We start from the raw sequence: 19,655 nt of genomic DNA, 5'->3' as shown, positions 1-19,655 counted from the left end.
TGAGACATTGCAGTGAACTAACAGAACATTGTGACAGATCTTGTAGTTTCATCCATTTTCCCTTTAAGGTGAAACAGTTACGAACAGTCTCATTCAGCTTTATTCATTTCCCACTGAAATAAATTGACGAACAGACTTTACCTGAAATTATAGCAGTCCATTAAGATCTAGTCCAGCAAAACACTTAGGCACACAAGTTAAAACCCAGAAGTATTCCTATTAACTGCTGTGAATGGAAGTCTCTACAAACATCTCAGGATGACTTCTCATAAACAGATAATACTTATACTACTAATCCTTCTTATTTTGCTTGACTGAAAATGGTAAACTACCCTTTCTAAAGTAATCCTCACTCTGATAAGACTTCTTGTATTCTGAAACATCATAAATGTACTCAGTTTTATCAAAATTTTGAGAATACAGGTAAGCATGACTAAAAGGAACAAAAATTCTCTCTTCTGGTTAATTATCAGATTAAGACATTTTTGTTTAAGTAAAGTGATAGAAGACCTACAGAGGAATTCATATAAATCTACTTATCTTCTAGGACAAGGATTTTTATTTAACTTTTCATAAATTTTACCTCTGTAAAGGTGTTGAACTTATCTAGTTTATACATTGAAATGATAGTTAAGAAGTACAAATAATTTATTTTAAATGGTTTAAATATTTGTTATTATTTTAATTGAAGTAATGCCTACAGATAATGATAAAACCAATACATTTCACAATAAAATAAATTCAAACAGTTTAGAATCTGAACATACATTGGAAAAATCAGAAGGATACTAACTGAGCAGATTTCTGCTGACTATAGCTATTTCCAAACCATTTCTGAAATGAGTCTGAAACTAATCTTGCTGTTCTGCAGTTACTCAAATGAGAAACGATATGCACTGTAGTAAAGTCCTGTTTTCTTTCAGGCTAGATGGGTCGTGTTTTTCTGGATTAGACTTAGAAGAAGGGAGAAGCAAAAGAGTAAAACACTCCTTTTGTGTTACTTGGTTTCATTCTCACTGTGTATTCAAGAATGGACTCATCCCTATGTGTAACAGTTACTGCGAGCATTCGGCACGAGCTCTAATAAGGTAAAGAGGAATTACAGGGAGTTTTAAGGGGTGTAATTAAGCCAACAGTAGATAAAGGCAACTTTTCCTGGTGGAAAAATAGTCTATTCAGGCTTGGTTTCCCAAGTGACAATGAAATAAACATTTATTTTAGGACTTTTTTTGGTATATATTCCCTTTAGGAAAAGGGAGGCAGAGTCCAAAGTGCACACGCTTTACTCTCCAAAGTAGGCGAGGCAACGGGAGTGGGAAAAAAAAAACAAAACAAAGAGAAAGCTGCTCATCATCTCTGTTTTACATAAGAACAAAGTCCAATCATGCTGCCTGTCCTTAACCATATTAATTCTGCTGATTTTTGAATAACCTTTCAGAGAACTAGACGTAAACCAAGAACAACCTTCACGGTAAGTCAATACATTTTTTTAAAAATAGATATTTTATAAAATTCACTGATAACTAAAATCAGGAAAATTCAAAATAACTTCTTTTAAATAAACATCTGCTTTCTCATTTATTTTGTATATCTGTGCTGAATTAGAGAAAACATAGTGCGTGTATCATTCAAATAAAATTAAATGAAGGACCCACACTTATCAAACAGGTACAAATACAAAATGTAGGTGTTTGTAAGCAAACATCTGGACTTGTTTTAACATGATTATACTTGCCCATTATGAGGATTCACTTGCAGTATATGACATTAATAATGTTATCTATTTTAATACGTATCTATATTTTTCTTTCAAACAAATGGTCATTGAGATTACTGTCCTTGGCTTAATGGTTGTATATTTCTCAGTCAAATATTATTTTACAGGGAGCTATCTTAAATAAATTTAAAATGCGTTCTGAGGATGAAAACAAGCAAAAGCATGCTGCAGATGGAAATAGTCATGAGATCACTGCATCCAGCCAGGGTCATGAATCCAAAGAAAATCAGTAAGTGTTCTTAAATGTTGTCAACATGTTCTGTATTGAAGCCTAGAAGATTACATTATCTTATTTTAGATGTAATTTTATATTTTGTTTAATTTCATTTTTTATTTTACTTTATTTTATCAGGAAAGCCTAATAACCAAAAGTGTTGTATCAACTTGAATGTAGCATTGATTGACACATTTGTTTGGTGCAGAAGGACCTTTTATCTTTTTCTTTTAAGGACTAAGTGTCTGCAGTATTGACTGCAGTTTATTGAAAAACAGTTCTAAAATATGATAGACGTGATGTTGGAATAGACATTTTGGATACAATTATGTCATCAGCTAAAAATTATCTTAAAATATTTAGTATGGCAAGGAATCAATATTTTACATACGTTGAACATTTTATTTATTCCCCATCCCCCATGTGCAAAAATTTGATTTTATAAGTTATCTTCCTCTTTGCCCTTTTGAAAGCTATATACTGCTTCAGTTCACAGCTTCCCTGATCAGATAGTGGAACCATCAGCCCTTGCTGGTGTTGTTGCACCCTTGAGGGGGATGAACTGGGAAGAGCTTGACTTAAATTTCTAGCAGTCAGGACCTGATGCTATTTATATACCTGAAGTTTTAAAGAAAAACATCCTAAGAAAGCTCAATAAATAATATTCATTTTACACAAAATTGTTTCCTGTAAAATTATTTCATAATTATATTATAATTGAACTTCATTAATACATTGCATTACTATTTCTGTGAAATGTTGTCACTTTTTAAATGCATTAAAACTATCATACCTTTTAAGCAAGGAAAAGAAGAAGAAAGCAGAAAAGGCTAAGATGGTCAGCCCATTTACACTGGTAAGATGTATTCTCTATATATGTGTAAATATATATTCAGACACGCACATTTCAAAACATATGCAAAAAATGGTTGAAATTATGTTACAGTACTGCATATATGGTCTTGTCTCTACCAAATAGTTTGATACTACAGAATATTGGATATAGTATAACAATCAAGCAGTTCTTTTTGTGGATGTACTTTTATTAAAGAAGCTGTCTTATTACTGGATTCTTAGAAGTCTTCCTTTAGTAAATTACCATGCTAAAAACACCTGTACTAGATTTTTGTTTGTGAAAGGTAGGGATTTCCATGTTCTGTCATTTCTTTTGTCACAATGAAAAGGGCGTCCATATATATCTAAGATTATATGTGGTCTTGTACTCTAATTTGCCTGAGTCAGGTACTAATCACACTAGTTAGCCCCATTAATCATTATTCAGTTACCTGAGTCAGCAGTACAGGGCAATGCCATGGCACTGATGAAACTTACAATTAAAAAACGTGTACTAAAACATGCTTTAAATTCCAGAAATTTTTAATTTACTGGGAATTTTAAAACAACACAATCTGTTAATATTTAATCAAAGTAAATCCTAGGTCCTCTTTTAGTAATACTGAAATGTTTTATATTTTGTAGGTTTAGTGTGCATAAAGTACAGCAATGATATGGCAAATAGCAGAAATAAAACTATACCCCATGATGCTGGCCAATGCCCAATTTTTCTGATTTGCTATATCAGCTTGCACTTTTATTGTTACCTCATACCACTACAATTTACAACAGTAAACTTAGTATTTTACAGTACAGAATAAAGCCAATGATTTTGTAACAGATGAGCTCAAACTTTATTAAGTTCAATGGCAAGAGGTATTTAGAATTTCAGTACGTTTTGATAATTTCTATGGTACATTAGGAACAGATTTCTGATTGCATAATAGTGAATTTACAGTAAAAGTAACTATTGCTCTATTTATCACAATGTCATTAAAATTTTTCATAATTTGAACTTTAAATAGAAAACTTTAAGAGGGAAAATTCCTTATGCCTTCTTTTCACATAGCCTGTCTTACACATGCGCAGATATTGATTCATTAAAATAGTACACTTCTCTGGTTTTGAGAGTTTATAGTATAGATGTGCTTATATTAGAATGATTTATTCATTATATGATTATACATTTAAATTGTTTCGTAAACTGAATTTCTAATCAAATAAAGTTGTAGTTTTGTGACACAAGTTGTACAGTTGATGATAGCTCTTTCTTGACTTTCTCTTTGTAGACATAGCGTGTTAGCATTCTAATATCACAGTTAGAATCAATTTCTCTTCTCACTCACAGTTTCGCTACTCCAATTGGTCGGATAAATTACTAATGATACTAGGCACTCTCCTGGCAATAGCCCATGGAAGCAGTCTACCAGTTGCGATGATAATTTTTGGTGATATGACTGATAGCTTTGTTAATTTTGGAGACAAAAATTATACAGGTAAGAATATATCTGCTATGAAGAGGACAATGGCTTGTATTTGGAAAACAGACAGAGAGATTCAAGAATCTTGACATGAGATATTGATGTCAGAAACCCCAACTACCTACTATACTGTTATGCAAATTAGCAGCTCTTGTGTTTGCTGTAATACAGATACACTATGGAATTTTTTTTGCTCCTAATTCTTAGTGTCTGCATGAGTAGACTTCTAATTTTTTCAAATTATCTACTACAATGCACGTTCAACAAGTCATGTTTAAATATGATAAATAGGAAAAAGCATCTCCCACCTCCTCAGCATGAGTTCCTGTTGATTCCCTTGCATCAAGTCTGGCAATTACAGTCCACAAGATGAATCAGATCAGTAGTAGATCAAACAGAAAATTTGCTACCGAAAATAAAAGTAATTATTTTCTCTTGGGTCAATTTGTTGAATAGCCTCATTTGCTAAATCAGAAGTATGAAATCAAACACAAAGGAGGGCAGGCATGCACTGCTGGATACAAGAGGGAGGAGTGATACTGTCACTTTGGTATCAACTCACAGTTAGACCATATTACGTTGTCCTCTGGATTCATACATTCGGTGTTAAACTTGTGAACAGGTTTTTTTGCCTGAAATATTATCTAATAAAATTTTATTAAACATTTTAATAAGTGTCTATAGTGATACAGAAAAAATAACAAATGTGACTGTGTTCTGTCCTGTATCCATTTTTTCTCTTATTATGCTGCTATAAGGCAGGATCATGGGCATGCCGCCTTTATGAGAACAAATAATTTATTATTTACTCCTTCCCAAGTACAATATATTGGTCAGATTTTTATGGTGCAAATGCAAAAAGCTGCAGCTGTAGTCTCAAAACATTTATCACTAAGTTCGCATGTGGGGGAATAAAGTTTTAAGTCTAATACCAACATTATAACCAATGTTTTCATAATGTATTAAACTATCTACAGTACTGATTTGATGTTAATGTCTAGGCCTGTACTATTTATAGGTTTTGACATTATACAAATGCCCTATGTTTTCAGAAAGAAAAGAACCCAACTGAGCATTTAATGAATGCTCAGGAAGACCTTTTAATCTCAAGTTACACTGATGTAGTTTTGTAGTTGGTGGAGTTATGACTACCCTTATATTAGTATAATAGTTGTTTTTGAATAGGTAGAAGCCTGAAATCATCACACTCCTCCTTTCATTAAAATCAACTTGATTCAAAAAGAGTTATAGCAACTCAAAATTTGCTTAACAGCATGCAGGAAAACAAATTTGTTAAAACTTGCTCTGTTAAAAGTATTTACTCTTTTGTTCCTTTGTGCAGGAAATTTCACTTTTGATCTTGTCAAGCTGGAAGAAGATATGACAAGGTAATTAGAAACTAATATTTCTTCTTCTTTTATAATGTAGACACACATTTCTAGTCAAGCCATTTTTCTCCCACAGGTGTTTTGCGTACTTTAAACAACGTAAAAGCAGTGGTTGTTTGAATAATGTATGTAACTAAAGATCTGCTTATGAGATTATTGGAGGCATTGGGAGGATTCTTGAACATCCCCAGCCATTCCCAACAATTTCCCTGTAATCTCTTGCTCTCACAGATCCCACTCCCTTTTCAGGGGTGCTCTGTATCCAAATGCCATCTGCACTTCCTTCCTTCTCCCTCCTCTTCCTCTGAGTTTATAGAAAGTAGTTGTTATGTAAAAAATTATGTTAATTATTATCCATTGATTCCTTGAGCTATGATGATTCACTGATAAAAAGCAGAATTAAAATTGACGGATAGTACCTACTTTCCTGCCAAAGCATCAAGTTCAATCATATTATCTGGACTACAGAAAATACAGAGATAGATTATATGCAACCTTAAATATAGCATTCTAGAGCTGGCAACAGCAGAAGATGATAGCCAGTAGGTGCTTCTGCTACAAAGCTTCATAAAGAAAAGGGCAAATTAGCTGTCAATAGATGTGTTTTGTTAAAGGGCTTTATTAACCACTGTCCATGGACTCGGCTTATGCAGGATTTCTAAAGTTCATGTGCATTTTCTTGTACCACTTCAGCTTCTTTTCTTCAGGTTGAAGTCTGTTCCCCGTTAGGTATTGAAAAACGTATGAAATCTCAGGAATGCCGATGTGGTCTTCAAGGCAATTGTCTTTTCTGAAGAGAAGGAGGAACTCATAGAATCATAGAATGGTTTGGGTTGGAAGGGACCTTAAAGATCACCTAGTTCCAACTCTCCTGCCATGGGCAGGGACACCTTCCACTAGACCAGGTTGCTCAAAGCCCCATCCAACTGCACAGGCCCATCTCTCAAGCCTGTCCAGGTCCCTCTGGATGGCATCCCTTCCCTCCAGAGATAAGGCATTTGCTGTAGTAACTCTTGCTGTTTTATGCTGAAGTGCATTATGATTTCTGGTAACAGTGGACTTCAAACTTATAGATCATTTAGATTAAGTAGTTAAGTTTCTAATTAAAAAAATATCTGTTTACACCCAAAAAAATTTCTTTACCCTAAAATAAATGAGCAAAGGTAGGTAGGAAAATGCCGTTACTTAGAAATTAAGAACTCATACGTAATGAGAATGAACTGGCAGGGAGTTGGCAATGATGTTTTGTAAGATATTATGGACGCACAGAGTGTCTTTCTTCTGCAGCGTTTCTGTCAGTTAGTCTCTGACACGAATGAAAGTAATGCATACACACCTTCAGTAGAATTTACTTGTGCCCAGTGATTTGAAAACAAAATTGAAGGCAAAATTGCAGAACAAAATAGTTTGTGCATGGGTGAAGTTACACAGCTTTTAAATCAACATATTTTCTTTTTTTTTCCCCTACTCAAGCATATCTAGCCTGTATTTTAAGAGCAGGACGTACTAGAATTACACAAGGTATTACTGACGCTTATAGCATGAGTAGTGTGTAAATCAGTGTGTCATTTATAAGTCTTTTAGAGCAACACCCAACCAGAACTACTTTTAATTAATGGTTTGGGATTCTTTTAATCTCTAAACTCATATCACATCATCTCAACTAAAAACAATAGGAATCCTCCCATTGTCCTCAGTGGGCTATTGTCTAGAAGTCACTGCTGCTTACAGTGTACAGGAAAACAGACAAACTGACACAAAGCAAGTGTAAATGTGAATATAGATCTACATCAACATCTAAATGTTGAGAACTGCCTGTTCTCCGGACCCTAAGAGACAGTCTGTTTGAGGGAGATCTTTTATTAACATCATGTATGCTACCTTGTCTTTTAGACATTAACTCTGAAAGTACGAGTATGAGTAAAAAGCAGCCTGAGTTTCTCTTCAGAAACAAATTGCTGAATGAGGAATATAGTACTTATTAGCAGCACAGGAATAGGTTCTCTTTTCCCACACCCTGTTTCTCTAAGAACATCTGCCAGCAGGTCACATAATAATAAAAACTGTTTACAAGGGCAAAGTTCTCACACAGGTATGTTCAAGTACTGAACTATACATGTGAACTTGGTTGTGTTTGTTACTCAGACAACAGTTTGCCTAAAAACCAACTGTTTCTCAAGACAAAAAGAGTCGTTATTTTGCAGTGCAATGAGCATTCACTCTGTTAAGTTTCGGCAGTGTATTTACAGAATATATTTCATCAGCATGGAATCGGGCAGAGAGACCAATCCCTTTTGATACAATTAGTCATGAAACAAAGTCTAAGCATAAAATATTCTTTGAAGTGATGTAACATCATAAAGTAAATGTCTAAAGTAATTACTGCTGAGTTTTGAAGCAGTGCCCTTGGTTTTAGTTTGGTAGTTTCTCTGTAGAGTTTTAATGGAGCTGAAGATGGTCAATGTCAATATTCAACTAACCAGCGTTCAGTTAGGCATTAACGCATTTTTATTAAACAGTTTAGATAAAGTTAATTTCATAACGAGTATAGTTCCAAAGTCTACCATACTAAACTGTATGGTATCTTAGCCACAAAAAAAGACTGGATTAAAATTTGAAAAGTTTCATCTATAAAGCCATTCTCTTCTTTTTTTGAGCGGAGCATTTGCACACAGATTTCTGCAATTTGCTCTTGACAAGTTTCATGCTACAGTTCTAAAGAGTCAGTATGTATAACTTACTGCATGTGAGTGAAAGTCCTAAGAGGTTTAAAGCTTTTTTCTAATTATTTACTTTTATATAGATGAAGTAGTCTTACAATTACATGAAATATACACCACAAATATTTAGCCACTATTTTTGGTCATGTTCATGGTCATGAATGGAATCAGTTCAGTAACATTTTTCTGGTTTAGTTCTGGTTTAAGCTCACCTGTAACTGGTTCTCATGTCAATTCTCAATCAAATCAAATCTGATTTGATTCTGTTTGAATAGTTTAAAACTGTGACTCTAATTCTGTTCCAGTTTGAGAAATATACTGGTTCACACACTTATTGGTTTTGATTTGACACCCTGCTTGTGGCACAAAGCTGAATTAATTTAAAAGTAAAATATCAGTTATGAATAAAATAGAGAGCAGAAGAATTTTTGATCTAATGGCATTTATATATTTATATATTTATATATTTATATAGACAAGCGTGTTGTGTGATGTGTTTGTGAATATAGGTGTATATGGTTAGGTCTGTCTATATGTGTTAAAACAACAATGGTGTAAAGTTTTTTGAAATTACACATTTAAGTGAAAATCTAAAATATAGTTCTAAAATATTCTTATGAGAAAATATATACTATATTGACAAAAAGAAAAAGTAATTCCTGTCTAACAATAGCTCTGTTTAATTTATCGCATATCTTAAAACTGATAATAAATAGTACTTACAGGAAACTTGGCAAGTTGTACAGAGAAGTATAAACTGTAGTATAAACATATAAACTCTGTTTTAGTTCTGAAACTGAAGAAGTAGACATCAAGCTAAATACAGGCTAGTGAGGCAATTAAAACTAATGTCAGAGATTCCTGCTTTTTTTTCTTTCAGATATGCATACTACTATTCTGGAATAGCAGCTGGTGTTCTTCTTGCTGCTTATATCCAAACTTCATTTTGGACCCTAGCAGCAGGCCGTCAAATAAAAAAAATTAGAGAAAAATTTTTTCATGCAATTATGAGACAGGAAATTGGATGGTTTGATGTAAATGATGTGGGAGAACTAAACACTCGTCTTCTAGAGTAAGTATACCATGCCTTTCCCAATGTTATTTTATCTTATTAAACAAGTATGACTTACAAATTTCTTTTTTTTATTTTTAAATATAATTATTTCATTGTGAAATGAAATTTCACTGTGAAATGAAATTGAATTATTTCATTGTGAAATGAAGTTTTCAGGTTTTCTAATGGAGAGTCTCAGAGACTGAACTTCTGATACTTCTGATACTGGACTGTCCCAAGGATATGAGAAAAGCATTTTGATAAGTTCCCTTGAACTCTGAAGATGACTAAAGCCCCGCCTATGAGATTACCCCCATGAAGAGAAAACAGTTCATTTCTGTGCACACTGGGGATTGAACAAAAGTGCCAACTGACCCTGGCGGTGTGAAGAACTTTAACTGCGTGACAAGCTATTCCTTTCGCTTTGCCTACATGAAAGGCTTTAGCTTTTCTTTCCAGATATCCCATAGTTTCCAAACAGATCAAAAATTTGGAATTAAGAAAATGAGAGTAACTTTGCACTGTAAGCAGAATTTCAACCTTTTCAGACAAAAACGGGTTTATAGCATTACATTTTCACAAGAAATACAAAAATTTCCTTGACCGCACTATATAGTACTCTATCTTGAAGCAAACTGTTGTTTGGAAGTAATTGAATAACAAAGATTGTCTTCTACACAGATGCACATGTAATGAACCTGAAAAGTTTTCTTGTGCTTTTTACATTTTCCTACCTGTCTGTATATAATTTGTTTTTCAGTGATGTCTCCAAGATTAATGAAGGAATAGGTGACAAAATTGGATTGCTTGTTCAAGCAGTAACAACATTCGTAACAGGATTTATTGTTGGTCTCATAAGAGGATGGAAATTAACCCTTGTAATACTAGCAGTCAGTCCTGTACTGGGACTTTCAGCAGCCATCTGGGCAAAGGTAGGTTAACATATAGTCAGTGTCAGATTTTATATTAATGAGAGATAATGAAATAAATCTATATATCTGAAATTCTTACTGTTAGAATGTATTGCTTAGAATTGCTTTAGACAACATCTATGTATATGAGCTCTTAGATGAACTGTAAGTATCCTCATGTAATTTGAATACTGTAATTCCCATAAATTGGACAGAATTGTTTGATGTGAAGCTATTTCTGCCAATATAACATATTTTTATATAGAAAAAGAAACAAGATATGTGAGTAGAATCCACGTCTGTAACTTTTAATCTTCATCCGAGTACTTGCTCTGTTGAAAGAAATGATAGCACCTCCTGAAAAACAAGTGAACAAATTAGACCAAGCCTTGGTCTCAAACACAGAGTTTCTTTTCGGAGTTGTTAACAGGTTTGGTAAGACATTTTAGACAGACATAGGTGAGAGAAGTACTCTATTACCATGGGACTGGAGTCACTCACATTTGTAGTTTGGAAGCCTTCAGACTTTTATAGTATTTTACCTCCCTTACATTTCAAATATTATGTAAGCCTTCTCTTTCTTCAATGAGTATGTTGCAGAAGAAGTAGTAGCAGAGAAGCATGTGCTACATATGTCTAGTGGTTAAGAGTCTTCATGGACTGTGGCCAGTTAATGTAAGCTATAGAGCCTTCTGGCTAAGGTAGCTAGAGATGAGAATAAGCTGAGGAGATCTGCCTGAGGAGAACCACACCAGCCCAGTATAAGTAGTCATCTCCTGCACTGGGTGAAAGCAGAGTGGAAAACCCAGCCCTTAGTTGTTGAGAATGGGTAATGTTGAATGATTTGATTGAATTGATGATGTACTTAAGGATTTTGATATTGAACATTCTGCACTCACACATAATATAATCAAAAGGAAGAAAGTAACTGATAAAAGCCATTATGTAGCGCTTGAGCTCATTCTGGTTTTTTTCAAGTCAAAATATTTAATCCTGTATTAGGTTCTCTCTGCTTTCACTGACAAAGAACAAGCTGCATATGCAAAAGCAGGTGCTGTTGCAGAGGAAGTTCTGGCAGCAGTCCGTACTGTAATAGCTTTTGGAGGACAGGAAAAAGAAATTAAAAGGTAAGAAAAATGTTTGCTTCCGTCAGCTGATTTTAAAGTACACGCTTCAGATGGCTTGAAATTTTCTTGCATCTTTGCTGTTGAAAGTCTGTCAAAACAAGTAAGTCTTGTGCTTCCTGTGTTTTTAGGTAATGGGAAATTGTCTGTTACAGGCTATTATGTTTCACTACATGTTGAAAAACAATTAGTTATTCTTCTAGAAAATGACAAAATAAGTTAATATATTATCAAGACAATATATCAACTCTAGAAAGTGTACAAACTACTTTAAACATCACATGGTGAGAGCTTCAGACAAAAAAAAGGCCCTAGCATGAGAAGAGATGATGGTATCCTTGGTAATCTGATTACTCAGTAGTTGTTGTGGAGGTACTAATAAACAATATCTCTATTTCCACTATACTGTACAACATCATTCTTGTGACATATTTTAACCTAACCTTTTATCTTAAGCTAACAATTATAATCTCAAAACTTGTCATGAAGTTCACGATCAAAGTTCACTGGCCTGTGGGTTATTTAAAGGACCTTGAATACCAGTCCCTGACCTGCAATGCCCTTTTTTTTCTATATACCGGGTTGACTAATGTTGACCTTTTTAGAGTTACCTTGAAATCTCCATGCGTGACTGCCAGGCTTACCTTTGTACAGTCTTAGGATTATATATTTTATATATCTTGTACTTTGTGAGTGTTCTTTTTCTGATTAATCCACTGAGGTTTTGGTGCTGTAGGCCATGGTACAAGTCTGAGTCTGCTTTAAACTTCTATCTTTCTTCCAGATACTATAAAAATTTAGAAGATGCTAAAAAGATTGGAATAAAAAAGGCTATTACATCTAATATTTCTATGGGTGCTGCTTTCTTACTGATCTATGCATCATATGCACTGGCCTTCTGGTATGGAACAACCTTGGTCATCGCTGATGATTACACTATTGGCAATGTTCTTACAGTAAGTATTAATGAGTAAATTCCCATCAATAGAGAGAAATACTAAAGGAAATACATCAAAGTGTATATTTGGAACTTATTTGAGTTTAGTAAGAATTATGTGCCAAAATTGGCAAAATAGCATCCCTTCTTCTTAACCAAAAGATTCTCACCACAAAAGTCTACACATTGTTTCTATATTATCTCAAAGTCTACATCAAGCCAAATAAAACATATATTATTTTCAACTGTTTCTACATCTTTTCTGACTTCCATAAGATCAGACTGACATAAAAACAGTTCAATCAAAAACTGAAGTACAGTATCCTTCCTAGTTGATATTTGTTTTCAGATTTGTGGGGCTGAATGTATTTTCAGGATGCGGAGGCAAATGCTTTTTTTTTAGCTGTTGTGTGGTCTAAGTAGATCATATTATCAATACTTTTCTTATATTTTGCTCCATGAGAGCTTGGAATCACTTCTCAGTATTTTTAGAAATCAAGTGGGAGAAAAATGTACTTGTGACTAGGAAATATGTCACCAACTAACCAAAGAAAGAAAACCATAACTCATAAATCATAATGTAAATACTTATCTCAATGTGGCAACCATTCTAGTTTCATATGAGATATCAAACCCATATGGTAAGAAGAATAACTTTGTTAACTGTGATGAAACCCAGACAGGAAACCCTATATATATATTTATATCTTTTTTAAACTATGTTTTATTTATGAATCACTGACGTTTGCGAAAAATGCCTCTGATGTGTGTTATTGGCTAGTTTGAACCTGCCTAATTTTTTTTAAAGGCAGGCTGGCAGATAGAACATCTCAGTGAGGTTCGTGCCCTTCTGTGTAATTTTTTCAGTTCAAAGTATTTGCAGTTTCTGTTGTCTATGTTGTAGTTCATTTGAATGGTCTTTTTGTAATATGAATGGGAGGGTGTTGCCTTATTAGGTATCATGTCTGTGAATAGCCACTGTTGGAGAAAAGGTGATGGACCTTTGCTCTGATGTACTATGGCTCTTATTATGATCTCTGTTTGAACAGTGTGTTTTTATTACTTTTGTTTTGATACTAGCTGAAAGAAACAAACTATGCTTCCCTGAGAAAATAATATATTTTGTCTTTTTCTGTTTTTTTCTTGCTTGCTTGCACTCACTCTCTTTCATTCCAGCAGAGGGACCCTTTATTACTTTGTGAGGGAGAAGTTGGATTTGTATACTTTTATTTCATTGTCACTTTGAAAGCAGAATGATAGTGCTTTGCGTATCTGTCTTCTACTGGAAGGCATGCAATATACTTTCTGGTCTTGGGAACATCTTTTGCCAAACAATGAATTAGTACAATAAATCCTCAGACATCAAGTCTAACTATATATTTTCTGGCATAGATTTCGCAGGTCTTGATCACTTTTTCACTTCTTAACAATATGTTTGCAACATTCACATTGTGCAGGAACTCAGTTCTCAGCTGAACCTTAAAAAGCCCTTTTCTTAATGTTATTCTCTGTTTAAGAGAGACTCTTTCATTTTTTCTTTAATTCCAGATTCCTTAAACGTCTGTTAACAGGCGTGGAGACTCCTGACCCAAAGATATCTAACGTAAACAAATAAATGTAATTCTCTGCTTATATAAGAATTTATGTAAGTCACCACAAACATTTCTTTCAGGTCTTTTTCTCTGTATTGATTGGAGCTTTCAGCATTGGACAGACTGCTCCAAGCATAGAGGCATTTGCTAGCGCAAGAGGAGCTGCCTACACAGTCTTTAATATCATAGACAACGTGAGTATCTTTGCCCTCACTCTCATTTCAAAATTGAGAGACCCTTCTTTTTAAAGTACAGGCACTATTTATGCATATGAAATTAGTAAGAGTAAATAATGGTGTAAAATAAGCAGAATTATAAACATAAAAGCTGGTAGAATGTGTAATTATTGGTCAGTTCCTCTTTGTCTTCTAGAGTTATCAGTTCTTTCTTCAAGGGTATAAGTACTGGATCTCTAAATCACTTGGTGTTGGAGGTATCCTCTAATGTTTGTATCATGAAGGGCACATCTATAGTGCTATATAGATATGTGATTACAGCCAATGTAGGTATATGAGCATAGGTTTCAAGGTATCAGTGGCACCCCCAGTAGCGTGAGTGTTGGCAAATCAATAAAACACAACCTGGTAATCTGGATATGTACTTCAATTGCCAAGAGAGTCTGAAATTAGGGAAGCTGGGATTTTACTCACTAATGAAGCTCTATGAAATACAATTTCATGGTTTGGATTATGGTTAAGACATGCTTCAAGTTCTTGACTGGATAGAAACAAAACCAGTGATAATTAAGAACTCTGTTTCTGCTTAATGGTCACTGGATTAGTTCTTTCTTACACAAATTGTTTCAGCAGAAAGGGCAAAGCTATAAATGAACAAAGTATGAACAGCTTATTGGAGATGATCTGCTCAGGTTAATCAGCAGGCAGTGAAATTGATCTTGAATTATGTCCAGCTGTGGGTACAGTTTTAAAGTCAATGTAATAAATTCACACAAAAGCTTAAATGGAGAAATTATTACAGTATTCTTGCATGAGCAGATCATCAGTGTAGTAATGAAACTGCAAAGCATCATGCAATTTACATGTTTCAGAAATCTCACCTAAATTACTTTAAAATTACATTTAATATCTCCGCAGAATAATGGTGTACTCTAGGGCTTCTTTGTGAAAAAAATAATTAGGAAATAAGTTGTGGGGGGTTATTTATTTATTTCTTTATTTTATTTGCACAGGAACCTCAAATTGATAGTTATTCAGATACAGGTTATAAACCAGACCACATTAAAGGGAACTTGGAATTCCAAAATGTTTACTTCAATTATCCATCCAGACCAGATGTTGAGGTACTGTAAATGAAGCTTTATGCATATTACAGTTAAACATGTGGATCATTTGTTAGGAAAAAAAAGTCAAAAGTTGAAAAGTGCGAATATAACAATTCTAAGTTGTTTGTCTAATTTATATGAATCTACCTTCCCATCATGGTGATTTTAGCTAGAATTATTTACACGTTAGCTAAGCATGTTAAATTTTCTGAATATTTTATGGTCTAAAGCTATAGTCAGTGTGGCTATGCAATAAAACTTAAAGATTTATTGCTATCAGAATCTTAATTTATGCATCTAACCCATGTTTGTGTATAGTAATAATAACTAGATAGTAGGTTTCAAAAGTACCTAATTTATTTGCTGTCCTTACTCTCTCTTCTCTGTTTGATTTAAGTTGTTAGAAGCAGCCTAAATGGATTTAATTACGGATTTTATTTTGGTATAGGAAAAAGGTTCTGATCAATAGTCCACTGAAATCAGTGGTAATCCACAAGTTTTCGATCAGCTTCCATTTTCTCCTTTATTTACATTAGATTTGTTTATTATATATAAGGTCGATAGACTAAATGATCTATATAGCATTATGACCAGAAGATTAAATAAGGCTGCTTCATAATTTTTCAATTGTTATTACTTACATTGGTCTTCTTGCTTTGATCTAAAAATATTATAGCAAAATAAGACATACTAAAAGTTATGATTTTTCTGTGCCTCTTGTTCCTAAACAGTTAGATATATTTCACTTGTAAAGCACACAAATACTGGTACTAAGGGTGAAGAGGCAGCAGTCGCGCTGAGGGTAGAAATTTAGGAAGAAAGAGACAGTGACAAGGACACAGGGCTACAAGGTATTGGGGAGTACATTGGGAGAGTATTGGAACGTACCGGTGCAACGCCGTACATTTAAAATGGAAAAATGCACTTAGCCATGATACAGGTGCTGGCATTCAGGTATGCATAGTTCATTGAAGTCTAGTCCTTCTAGAAGACTAATTAGCAAAAAATATACTTTTCTCATTTCAATATATGTTTCCAACCACAGAAGTTTTGCAGAGTAGCGAAAGCTGTACAGACTCCTGTACACCTTTTGTCAGTGTAAAGCAGAAACAAAACCACTTTATTCCTTTTTTCCTGTATCTTTTTACTAGGTGGGCTAAATTAAGTATACATGGCATGGACATGATAACTGTGTATCTGTTCTCAAGCCTTACTACACAGTCTAATATAGGTTATATTCTTAAAAATAAAATGAAAGAGCAATTACATGGCACCAAAGAGCTACATTTACCCTTTGTAAGAGTCACAAGAAAGGCAAAACTTTGTATCTTCAATGGCTATGAAATGCTGTATTTTATGGTAACTAGTACAAAAAGGTCATATATCGTGCAATGAAATGTCACTGTTGTAAAGAAGTCCCACCAGCAATTCCAATCAAAAGGGGAAAAATTAAGGGTACTTCAAGGTTACTGAAATGGCATTTCCTCCAAAACAATGTAGAGTATATTCTGTCACTTTTAACTGTGACTTTTACTGTACAATAGTTTTTCTGTAGTTAGCATGGTGCATTAAAGAAAAAAAGTGAGGCAACATAATACAGAAATATTGCATCATATTTTTTCTATACTGTATTTTTGTTATGGGTAGTAATCATGTTATTGTTATTTTGTCATATGAATTGGTTCATGATATGGGTAATTGTGAAGTATGTTGTATAGTACATTGATATTGGATCAATTGTGATGTAAATATTAAGAAAATTAAGGTGAAGTAATTAGTTAGCCAAAATTTAATCTCACATGTTTATAAATTTTATTTTTTACCAGATTCTGCTGTAAACACAAAGGACATTTTATTGTAGTCTTTAGGGTGTCTTCAAATCTACACTGACATTTTTACATACTGTTACGTTTTTCACCACCTTTCTTACATGCACAGATACTGAAGGGCTTGAATCTCAAGATTAGCTGTGGCCAGACAGTGGCCCTGGTTGGTGGCAGTGGCTGTGGGAAAAGTACGACTGTTCAGCTCATCCAGAGATTTTATGATCCCAAGGAAGGCACGGTAAGATACCTCAAGCGAGAGGACTGCTCAGTGCGTCACAGTTGTTGCAAGTCTAGTTCCGGTCTCACTGCCCTTGTTCCAATGACATGGGAAAGTCTCCTCTAAAAAGGCTTGGAGAAACCTGGGGAGAGAGGTTCCTTGACCAGAACACTTAACAAACAGTTTTTGTCTGCTTCCTTTTGTTTAGGTGACCATTGACGGGCAGGATATTAAGACCTTAAATGTAAGGTATCTGCGGGAGATTATTGGTGTGGTGAATCAGGAGCCTGTGCTCTTTGCTACTACCATTGCAGAAAACATTCGTTATGGCCGTGAGGATGTGACCATGGAAGAGATTGAAAAAGCTACCAAGGAAGCGAACGCTTATGACTTCATCATGAAGCTACCCAAAGTAAGCAAACCAGTCATCCTGCTGAAATAATTTCTCCTAAAGCTGCTTGTGCCAAATAGTTCCTTAAAAGGGATTCTTGTAAACAGAGGAAGCTGTTTTCCAGAGCTATGAATATGCAGAACTTCCTCATAACTTTTGAGAATAATGTTAATTTTAAGTCTTTAGTTCATGGCTTGATGAGCATTTGAAGAACTATTAGAATTCCAGGGCCACAAACAATTAGGTAGGTATATCCAAGTGGGTGTTTATCCTGTAGTGTTTTAGAAGAAGAAGATGCTGTCAGGGTTCCTAACATTGATGTGCATTTTCTTTACACTGCCTTTCTTTGGTGAAAGGACTGTGCCACAGAATGTTTTGGAAACATGTGTGTTTGTCTTGCAGAAGTTTGAAACCGTGGTTGGAGAAAGAGGGGCACAGCTGAGTGGAGGCCAGAAGCAAAGAATAGCAATTGCCCGAGCTCTGGTTCGCAATCCTAAAATTCTTCTTCTTGATGAGGCAACGTCAGCTTTGGATACTGAGAGTGAATCAGTTGTGCAGGCAGCACTGGACAAGGTCAGTAGTATTTTGAAATGCAGCAGGTAGGCAGGAGCCTAACATTTACCTTTTTTTCAGACATTTGTTGAAAGACCTCCAAGAAATAGACACCCTTAAAACACAAAAGGTAAACTTGGATTTGCCAAGTGTTCTCTGTGCAGAGAATTTTTGAGATCCTGCAGGAATCTTGTTTCAAGTGAGAAGATCAAATTATATTTTCTGCATTATTAAGCTTCAATCAACATTTTCTTGGTGTAAATACCATCCCCTGAAATTATCTGTCTTACAGACATGCATATTGTTGTCAGGCACCTACTTAGTTAACTTGTGTTGAAGCCTGACAGACAAGGTGAGTGCTATCAGCATGTCATAAGTGATTGTAGCAGTAATTTGGCAGGAAACGCTCCAAGGAAGCATTTGCTTCAGTTAACATGAATACCTCTAGGTGCTTGCTTTGTTCTTAGTGTAGAGCTGCATCACTAAGGGACAGCTGATCGCTGGTGCAACTCAGGAGTCTGTAAATTCGTGGTGGGGCTCTACTCACAAATGGTATTCTGAATTTACTCAGTTGGATTCTGCTGGAGTACTGTAATGCTGCCTGCTGCTGTTGGATAGAGAAAGACAGTTTGAGGACAATTATTAATGGAAACACATTTAATAGAGGAGTTGTTTGTCTACCTTTTCTTGGTCACGTTACCTTATAAATTTGGATCCCCATAAACTTTTGGAGAAGAACTAGGGAATCATAGTATCATAGAGTGGTTTGGGTTGGAAGAGATCTTTAAAGATCATCTGGCCAAACCCCTTTGCCACGGACACGGACATCTTTCACAAGATCAGGTTGCTCAAAGCCCTGTCCAACGTAATTTTCAACACTTCCTATGATGGAGACCCACAACTTCTCTGGGCAACCTGTTCCAATGTCTCACCACCTTCATTGTAAAAAATATCTTCCTTGTATCCAGTGGAAATCTTCTCTCTTTCAGTTTAAAACCATCATCCATTCTCCTGCCTCTACAGGCCCTGGTAAAAAGTCTCTCTCCACCCATCTTATAAGCCCCCTTCATATACTGAAAGGCCACAATAAGGTCTCCTCAGAGCTTTCACTATTCCAGACTGAACAACCCCAATTCTCTCAGCCTGTCTTCATAGGAGAGGTCTTTTAGCCCTCTGATCATTTTTGTGGCCCTCCTCTGGACCCACTCTAGCAAGTTCATGTCTTTCTTGTATTGGGGACTCCACAGCTGGACGCAGTACTCCAGGTGGGGTCTCACCAGAGCAAAGTAGAGGGGCAGAATCACCTCCCTCAACTTGCTAGCCATGCTTCTTTTGATGCAGCCCAGGATACGATT

The 19,655-nt window shown here is 35.0% G+C and overlaps 1 protein-coding gene across 7 annotated transcripts in view; it reads left to right on the top strand.

The window, feature by feature from the left end:
- ABCB1 (ATP binding cassette subfamily B member 1) overlaps positions 1-19,655 on the top strand; it is a 63,211-nt gene that overhangs the window by 19,806 nt on the left and 23,750 nt on the right. For 3 of the 7 annotated variants that reach the window (XM_063324769.1, XM_063324767.1, XM_063324768.1), the window contains exons 2-16: positions 924-1,088; positions 1,250-1,471; positions 1,885-2,006; positions 2,793-2,847; positions 4,174-4,321; positions 5,649-5,694; positions 9,295-9,486; positions 10,229-10,400; positions 11,382-11,506; positions 12,288-12,459; positions 14,113-14,226; positions 15,222-15,332; positions 17,253-17,378; positions 17,566-17,769; positions 18,151-18,321. In XM_063324769.1, the coding sequence (XP_063180839.1) occupies positions 1,909-2,006; positions 2,793-2,847; positions 4,174-4,321; positions 5,649-5,694; positions 9,295-9,486; positions 10,229-10,400; positions 11,382-11,506; positions 12,288-12,459; positions 14,113-14,226; positions 15,222-15,332; positions 17,253-17,378; positions 17,566-17,769; positions 18,151-18,321 (1,734 nt within the window). In that variant the 5' untranslated portion in view covers positions 924-1,088; positions 1,250-1,471; positions 1,885-1,908. The remainder of the gene's footprint in view (positions 1-923; positions 1,089-1,249; positions 1,472-1,884; positions 2,007-2,792; positions 2,848-4,173; positions 4,322-5,648; positions 5,695-9,294; positions 9,487-10,228; positions 10,401-11,381; positions 11,507-12,287; positions 12,460-14,112; positions 14,227-15,221; positions 15,333-17,252; positions 17,379-17,565; positions 17,770-18,150; positions 18,322-19,655) is intronic. The other 4 variants (XM_063324771.1, XM_063324772.1, XM_063324770.1 and 1 more) reach the window with 3 other exon arrangements.

The sequence above is a fragment of the Chroicocephalus ridibundus genome, chromosome 2 (genome assembly GCF_963924245.1).
Source record: "Chroicocephalus ridibundus chromosome 2, bChrRid1.1, whole genome shotgun sequence".
In the NCBI taxonomy this organism is placed as follows: domain Eukaryota; kingdom Metazoa; phylum Chordata; class Aves; order Charadriiformes; family Laridae; genus Chroicocephalus; species Chroicocephalus ridibundus.
Note: the sequence above shows the minus strand (reverse complement) of the source record. Positions and strands in the feature narration are given on the sequence as shown.